Genomic DNA, 9,220 nt, shown 5'->3' with positions numbered 1-9,220 from the left:
TCTTTCCCTCCCTTTCTAAAATCTCCCATTTACCCTCAGCCTGTCACCTTCTCTTTATATGACTCCGATAGAGATTGTTGAAGCACCTTTCTAATTGTCCTCTGTTCTGTCTTCCTTCTGTCCTCCACCCCCTAACTCCTAAATCACCAGCTGATTTACTAATCTAACCTTTATAAATATTGTGGCTCTCATCTTGTTATTCTTTGCTTAACATACTAGAGGCTCCCTTTACAATGAGTCTTCTTCCTGACTTTCCCAGACACTCTCAGTGTCACCCACCTTCCCCAGATATCTTATTTGCTGATATACTCTGTATATGTTTTTTGTTCTAGTTAATTTAAAATTAGTAGTGCCGTCACATATACCTTTCTTATGCCTGTATCTATATGGGTGTATATGGGTATGTGAGTCTATACATACCTGCTTTTTTAGTTTCATCACTCGGGGAGTGCCCTCCCTGAACCTCTATTCTGTCTGAATCCTGCCTCAGGTAGTCTACTCTCCTGTAAGAAGCATTTTGTGACCACATTCAATTGTGTTTTTCCTTTAGGAAAAAAAAATGTAATTGTTCTCTCATTGTTTAATGTATTAATATATAGTTTTGTGTCTCCAGCTTGATTATCTTTAATTCCTTGGGACCAGATTCCTTTTGCTCCCACCTGTATAGCATATAGCATGGAGATGGGCATGTAATAGGGTCTAAATAAATAAAGATTGGTTTATGTTTTCTCACTCGTAGCACATTTATGATCCCCCCATTCCTCACCTTTATTTGGTGGTGTTCTCTAAGAATTGCTATCACCCCGAACCCAGCAGCCGTGGAAAAGGCCGAATGGCTGCCAGCCGCAGCAGACCACAGCAAGTTCCATAGTCTCTCAATTGAATACTGATTTTCATCAATGAAAGGCCCTTTCTCTAAGAACTTTTTGATAATGATATCTATTACCATATGGTAAGGGCACGGGGAAGTATCAGCCTTTGGGACCCGGCCTTGCAGAACTCTTTGCAGCTAAAAAACACGAATGCTTTCTAGATAGTAGTAGTTACTGAATGGAAATAAGGCTTCCACACACAGCATCCCTACGCAGCTCTAACTGTACACTGGGGAATTAGGTACCTGCTGTCTACCTTTGACCAAAAGCCACTTTGCTTTAAACCCGTATTCTTGGCTATGGCCAAATCTATCAAAAATCCTCTTCTGTCTCAGGACCAGATGCAAGGAACCCCATGGCCATAGGAGAAAGAAGGAGAAGAAGCTAAAATAACATGAGGAGTACTTAGAGACAGCTCTGTTGCTACAAGTCAGTTCCCAGGCAATTCTAATTAAGTTCCTGTTTGGGATCCCTGTAGCAGTCCTTTTCAGCTGCTTTCCTGGATTAGCTACTGAGAAGTTTGTAAATCACGTAGTATGCCAGACACTATGCTGAAAACATGGTGCCTGCCTTTCTGTTTGCTTACCTTTCATCTGGGTTGACAGTACTTTAACAGATGACACTTTTTAGAGTTTAAAAAGTCTTGAATTTCCAGCAGGACAGGGCAAAAAGAGGAACAGCAGATCCTCAAGGATCTCACAAAGCAAAGTATTCCTGAGTCCCCATTAATTGATTCTACAGCTATTTGTGCCTGCTGTGTGCCAGGTGCAATGTTGGACATTTGGAATATAGTAGCAAACAAGATAGAAACTAAAAATAAAAACTCTTTGTCCAGCCTACATTTATACTACTGGCCACATAATTTTGGCAAGTAACCAACCATTTTTATCTAAATACCCTAAAGAAAAAGACTTTACAAACCCCTGTTTTACTTTATTCTTGTTTCAGAACATTAATGACAGTATTAAGCAATAGAATCAAGCAGATTGGTTCAGAAAACCTAAAACAAACTTACTTGAAAGGGCAGCAGTACATTTTGTAGTCACCTGTTAACAAACGGAAGAGCCCTATAGCTTTTTCAAGAATGACAAGAGATTTCTTGCAGTACTCTCAGCCTGGCAGTGACCTTCCCACATTCTGGAATAGAAAGTGGGATAGGAGATAGAGATGCCACCAGAGAGCTAAGGGTGACGCTGCAGACCTTCTCTGAGAGGGGCTCAAAGCTTTGTTTTTAGCCATGGTAATCAGCCATCTTTCTTACCCCAAGCCTTCTCAGAAACTAAAACTATGCATTTCTAAAATGGGTTACTGACTATGGCTATAGGTCTGGTGATATGGTTATGAGATTCCTGATGTTGGCCTTATTAATGCCATGTTCTAAATCACTGAACGAGCCAGAATTACCAATTGAAGATTATTGGGATAACGTAGACTGGCATTTTGTGAACAACCCCAAGCTCTCAGGTTGTCCAGTGGGTACATATTACAAAAGGAGGCATTCCATTTTGTTGTTTGTTTTTATACCCTGTACACTTCCAAAAAGGACTGAAGATAACTTTCACAGAACACACAATATAAGATTGAGCCATTAATTCAAAATAGCAAAAGTTAAATAGTAAAGAATTTTTTTAAGAAAGGAAGGCATTCTGTTAAGAAACTTAGACTGATTTTACCTTAAGCTTTCTAGGTAAGCATAGAGAGGAACTTGTAAGGTTGTGTAACCTGCAGTGTATAATAATGGAAACATATTGACTTCTCAAGAGAGAGAATTTTTACTAGGCCATTGCACTGAGAAACAGCCATAAGAGTCTTTATATAAGAAACATGAGCAACGTAATAAATATCTTGATAATAAACCATTTTAGAAAAAACTTACACTAGTATATTGCTATTTCTTATATTAGCCATTAGTGAAAATGGGAGCCTTCATGTGGAATTAGGATAATTTTCCACTAAACAAATCATTGTTCAGTTAAGGCAGACCGTACGGTCTGAACAGCTATGATATTTCATATGCTATTTGAATAAAGCTTGAAGAATCCTATATATATATATATATATATATATATATTAAGTAAATAATATTTCATAATAAACTTCATCTTTGCCATCTCTGTCTCATGTCTAGAGCAAGTTGGGTTTCTTTCCCCAAAAAATACACATATAAAATAACCATCTTCAGTACTTCCCTGGTGGCGCATTGGTTAAGAATCTGCCTGCCAACGCAGGGGACATGGGTGCAAGCCCTGGTCCGGGAAGACCCCACATGCTGCGGAGCAGCTAAGCCCATGCGCCACAACTACTGAGCCTGCACTCTAGAGCCCACGAGCCACAGCTACTGAGCCCATGTGCCACAACTACTGAAGCCCGCACACCTAGAGCCTGTGCTCTGCAACAAGGGAAGCCACCTCAACGAGAAGCCCGCTCACCGCAACGAAGAGTAGCCCCCGCTCGCTGCAACTAGAGAAAGCCTGCATGCAGCAATGAAGACCCAACACAGCCCAAATAAATAAATAAATTTATTTTAAAAATAATTTTAAAAAATAAAATGGCCATCTTAATGCTCGCTAGTGACATAATCTATGACCTCCTGCCGTCTAGCTGCTGCCATTGTGCTCAGCCAGGTTTTTTACAAAAGCTAGATGACAAAGATGATATTATATTATGAATTTTGAAGATGTTGAATGGTATTTTCATGAAGATGGACTATAGAAGTGCCTCTAAACAGAGCCAGAACTTTTCTCAGAAAGCATGGTTGGAGTCCCTCAAGTACTTGAATGATTGTAATTTTTAATAATATGCTGGCACTTGAATTGCAGGTACAGTGGCTGAGGAAAGCAATGGTTCTGATGAGATGGAGAATTCAGATGAAACAAAAATGTCAGAAGAGATTTTAGCTTTGGTGGATGAATTTCAACAGGCATGGCCTCTGGAAGGCTTTGGGGGAGCACTAGAGATGAAAGGACGGCGTCTGGACTTACAGGGGATACGGGTACTGAAGAAAGGTCCCCAGGATGGAGTGGCCAGAAGCTCTTGCTATGGAGACTGCAGAAGTGAAGATGATGAAGCAACAGAGTGGGTAAGTGTTTGCTAACTCAATTCTTATCAAATTGTAGCCCAGGTCTTTGGGGGTATGCAAAGTGTAAGGGTTCTATTGGGTGTGTGGCTCTGCTTTACTCCACGTTCCAGTCAGCCTTCACATGGGAATTGTACTGCCAGAAGCATTTCATGTTACTTAGGTATCGCTGGCTCTTCCAGGAGGCAAAGGAAGTGGGATGGGTGTGAAACCACACTCAAAGACTGCAGACTTGGGAACAGCCCAGTTCAGACATCTTACTTTTCAGTTTCCTCTATACCCTTCAAGGCTAGGTTATTTTGTTTATTTCACTAAACATTTTTCATCTAGACCCTTAAGAATTAAACTGAAGGAAAGAACTTAACCCTAGCACAAGACTGATTATTCTTAAAGCCACCAATACCCACAGCCATGGACAGAAGTGATAACTGGTCTCATTTGTCCCTAACATGTTTTCGTTTCCCAGATCACATTCCAAGTCAAACGTGTAAAGAAACCCAAAGGAGATCATAAGAAAACTCCTGGGAGAAAGGTAGAAACGAATCAGGCAGAAAATGTACATCGTAACCAAGCAAACCTGGAGATCACTGGCCCAAAGGTGGCATCTCCTGGGCCACAAGGTAAATTTGAATATTTAATATGCCAGTTTCTTCTTTCAGATTTCACTGTCTCAGTTCTCACAAAAGGGTGTGTTTGCAGCTTGAAGTAGATCCGATGAGAACGTAATTGAACCAAGTGAGCAAGAAATCAGTCATCGATATAAAAAGTTTTGTTTGACATATACTTGATTTTTTTTTTTACCATTGGCCATTTGACTTACAATCTTACCATCTTGAACTTAAATATCCTATTAATCCCTAACAGTCTAGTATAATATGTAAAACTGTGTGTTTGAGACAGACTCCCTAGCTTCACACACCAGTTTTGCCATTTAGTTCTCTGTGCCTCATTTTCCTTATCTATAAAATGGCAATAATTGCATCTGTCTTATAGTTTATAAGTTTATACATGTAAACTTATGAGTTTATACATGTAAAGTTCTTTAAATGAGTTTAAAGAGTTTATACATGTAAAGTTCTTTAAATGAACTGGGCACATAGGACTCAATAAGTATTAACTATTTAGTAACATTTTTGTATGTCAGATGTCTCTTTAAGTATTGGATAAATGCTTTGGAGCTACTCCCCAGAAAAAAAAAAAAAAAGCATTTACATCAAAATTTGGCATGTACTTTCAGGGTTCATAGTTGTCCCGAAGTCTATCTTTGGACTTCAGGTTCAGACCCATTGCCATGAGTCCAGCTGACTTTCTTTTCCAACAATGAAATAGTGGTGATAGAATTTCGTTTTTTAAAAGAAGTCCCCTTTTTTAAAAGGATATTTTCACTGTCTTAGACTTCAAAAATTCAAGGTAAGTTCATGAAAACGTGTCTTATTTAAGTTGTATTTACCAAAGCTGAAAGCAAAGGACACATAATAAAATGTAAAGAATGAGGTCAACTTGGCTAAATCCCAGAATGATCTGTGATTTGAGAAAAGTACTAAGGACACCAAAAAGGATACTTTGTCATGACTAGAGTTGAAAGTATTAAGTAGCTTTACTGCTTAAGAAAGATAGCATGTGCTAACATGTTATGGAAAGAAAGCAACACTTCCTCTAGTAGGTCTGTCTGCAGTAGCAAGGAAAAAGATATTCAAACTATAAAACGTGATTATAGCAATGAAACTTCCAATGGATTAAGTAGTAAATGTAATAAAAACATAAAAGAGGAAAATTCAGATGGATATTTATATACTTTTAAGGTGAAAAAGGACTTTCTAAAGCAGAGAGAAAAAGAAAAAGAAAATAATTCTGGCATCAGAAAACACTACAAAATAGAAAGACAAAGGATTGAAACAAAGTATTTTTGCAGAATGTTTACATATATTTATAGAATATATGATAAGCAAAGGATATCAACATCATTTAAAGAGCACCTACAAATTGATAGAAAAAAAATACAGCATTTCAATAAAATATATACAAAGTACATAGGCAATTCACCAAATACACACACACACTCACACACACACACACACACACACAGCCACTAAACGTGATAAAATGTTCAGCCTCACTAGCAATCAAGGAAGTGCAAACATAAAATGTGATATGCCATTTTTGCTTGTCAAATTATTTGTGTAAATACACAGTGAGAGTTAATAAAGTGAATTTTGGAATAGTTTGACTAGATGTATCAGAAAAATTTTAAAAATGCCAACAGTTCTACTTCTAGTAATTTACCTTAAATAAATTATCTCACAAGTGTGAAAGATAGAAGTACAGAGATTGATCATCGTGCTGCTTATCATAATAAAAATTTGAAAAATACCTAAATGATGATAGTTGCCTAAATAAATGACAGCATGTTCTTGCCATGTACTGTGCAGCCAAGATGTTTATAATTTAGTAGGTGAACAAACGCAGTTTATAGAATAGCATATATAGAGAATACTTCAATTTTTGTAAAATAGTAAATATACTATATTTTGACTATATTTTTTTTCACATTTCAGTATCTCTGAAATTGAGATCATCTTAAAATTGATAGTATCTTAACTAATAATTGGCAACATTTTTCTTTCTTAAATCATGTAAAATAATGTGTACCTTACAGTTTATGACATCTTAGATTTGATGAAATATGCTAAAATAAACAAGCACATAGAAACAAGTGTAGGAGAGAATACACTAAAATGTCATAAATTATCATCTCTGGGTACTGATAGGGCTGCAGGTGATTTTCTGTTTTCTTCTTCGTTCTTTTCCGTTTTCTAAGTATTTTATAATAAACCTATGTTACTTTAACAAAAAAACCCTAAAAATTTCTTGTAAAAGTGAAAATTAAAGCTCAGGGTGGTTGAGATGATAGGAGAGCACTTAGACAATTTAAAATGGATTCAAGGAGGTGGGCCTGGGTAGGGCACTGAATATACTTGCAAATGAGATCATGGAACTAAAGTGTCACTGTCACTGAAGTGAAAAGTTCTAAAGCAAGAGAAGACTGGAGAGGTTCCCAGTTTTCAAATAAGTATGGATTCTGTCCACTACCAAGTGATAAGGAGTTTGTGATAAATTCTGGCAAAGTTCTAAAGCAAATTATTAAACCAGTACTTTGTGAGCCCATGGGGGAAGAGTAGGGATCATTAAGGGCCATTGTAGATTTTCTAAGAATTAATAAAATTAATAATGCATAACTAATTTCATTTCCTACTTTGGTGAGGGCTAGTAGACTGGAAGGCCAGGAAAGTGTCATAGACATAATGTAACTAGATTAAAGTAAAGCATTTAACAGAGTGTCTTATGATATCCTTGTGAACAAGGTGGAGAGTGGTGCGCTCAAAGGCTCCCCAGTGCCTGCAGCATAAAGGCCAAACTTTCTAGTGTGGTGCACAAGACTGTTTACAACCCAGCCTTTCTCTCCCCTTCAGTACCATTCTCTGAACCACCCCTGCTCTTGTTTTACCTCCTTGTCTTTGCACATGCTGTTCCCTCTGCCTGGAATGCCCTTCTGCCACCTCAGCGGTGCTAAAATGTCACTCATCTTTACACTTCAAACTCCAATGCCATCTTTTCCTTGGTACCTTCAGGCAGCATTAGTTGCTATCTCCTCTATGCAGCTGTTCTGTACCTTCACTCTAGCACTTAACCCTATTATGTTCTAATAATTTGTTTGTTTACCTTCCTCAGTAGACTGTGAGCTCAAGGGCAGGCCCTTTTATTATTCCTCTCTGTATCCCTAGTGTCTTAACACAGTTCCCAGTCTCTTATAACAGATGCTCAATAAACATTTTTCAAGTGAATTTCTTAAACATAAAAGAAAAATAATCTTTATTGTGAAACCTATGGTTCAGTTATTTAACTTATTCATTTAAACAGGGTTCATTTGAAACTCTTCCAAACTGTTTTTTTCTATTCTATTAAAATCTAAATCTAAAGCCCTGCCTGTGTCTTAAACAGTTTTCTATCGTTGGTAAATTCCTACAGTATAAAAAGAGTTATACCGAACCAAAGTTCTCCTTCCTGTCCATTCCAATAGAATTTCTTCAGAAGAATTTTTCCCAGATAGGATTTAATTCTGCTCTTTTTTGGGGGACTTGATTTAAGTAAAGGGCCTACACCCAAAAGGTAGTACCTTTGAAGGGTACCATAAACGGAGCTTTAAAAGCCCAGTAAAGCTTTAAATAGCATGATTGGGAATGTGCACGTTAGAGTCAAACAGACCTGGATCTGAATCCCATTTCTGCCACCTAGTAGGCAGGTGACCCTGGGCAAGTCACTTGATTTCTCTGAGCCTCTGTTTTCTCATCTGAGAAATGAGGATTAAAATCTGCCTCATGAGGTTACAGATATAAAGCCCTTAGCACAGGACCTGAACACATGGTAAGTGCTCTGGAAATAAATGATAACCTTTCATTATCATCATTATTCTCTATCCTACTGCTTTTCTTTACAGCAGGGGTTCTCTACCAGGAGTGACTTCGCCCTCCCAGGGAACATTTGACAGTACCTGGAGGCATTTTTGGTTGTCATATATCAGGGAGGGTGCTGCTGACATCTGTTGGGTAGAGGCCAGGGATGCTGCCAAACATCCTCCAGTGCACAGGACAGCTCTCACAATGTCATTAGTACCAGCTTAAGAAACCCTGCTTTAGAGATATATGTTTCTCCTGACTTAGAGTTGTCTCTATAAAATCAAAATGTATTGATTTTGAATAGAAAGCAATAGAAAGGTAAAAATTAAGTTTGGTAAAATGTTAACATTGAACAGTATTTTGACCCTTATCTCAGTCTTAAATCCAGTGAAGGGCACATTTATTTTTACTTCATCATCTGTCTTTGAAAACAAGGCTTTACTCAAAGATGATTTTTATTCCCATAGCTGTGAATGACAAGATTTTAGTTAGTTCTCTAGGTGGTAGAAATTCTAGACTAGAAGAATGACTGGCACCTCCAATACACCAATCTGGATGAAGTAATCACCAGGACATAAGACACTATACGTTCTGTTCCTTTGCAGTCGTGTCGATTGATGACATACTTTCCTTCCAGGAAAAAAGCGTGACTACCAGAGTCTGGGATGGCCCAGCCCAGACGAGTGCCTCAAACTCCGCTGGGTAGAGCTGACGGCCATCGTGAGTACCTGGCTTGCAGTTTCTTCAAAAAACATTGAGTGAGTATCTTAAACCTCTCCCTCCTTCATGGCATTTGTGACCAGTGACCCCACTGGGCC

At 38.1% G+C, this 9,220-nt stretch overlaps 1 protein-coding gene across 3 annotated transcripts in view; it reads left to right on the top strand.

The window, feature by feature from the left end:
- The window catches only part of TTC17 (tetratricopeptide repeat domain 17), a 158,042-nt gene that overhangs the window by 107,436 nt on the left and 41,386 nt on the right, over positions 1 to 9,220 (top strand). For 2 of the 3 annotated variants that reach the window (XM_007455810.1, XM_007455811.1), the window contains 3 exons: positions 3,692 to 3,951; positions 4,415 to 4,568; positions 9,040 to 9,160. In XM_007455810.1, coding sequence (XP_007455872.1) covers positions 3,692 to 3,951; positions 4,415 to 4,568; positions 9,040 to 9,160 — 535 coding nt within the window. Of the gene's footprint in view, positions 1 to 3,691; positions 3,952 to 4,414; positions 4,569 to 7,210; positions 7,791 to 9,039; positions 9,161 to 9,220 lie in introns of those variants that run through there. The other variant, XM_007455812.1, reaches the window with a different exon arrangement.

Source organism: Lipotes vexillifer, unplaced genomic scaffold (genome assembly GCF_000442215.2).
Source record: "Lipotes vexillifer unplaced genomic scaffold, Lipotes_vexillifer_v1.1 scaffold977, whole genome shotgun sequence".
Taxonomy (NCBI): Eukaryota; Metazoa; Chordata; class Mammalia; order Artiodactyla; family Lipotidae; genus Lipotes; species Lipotes vexillifer.
This window is presented reverse-complemented; position numbering and strand designations above follow the sequence as displayed.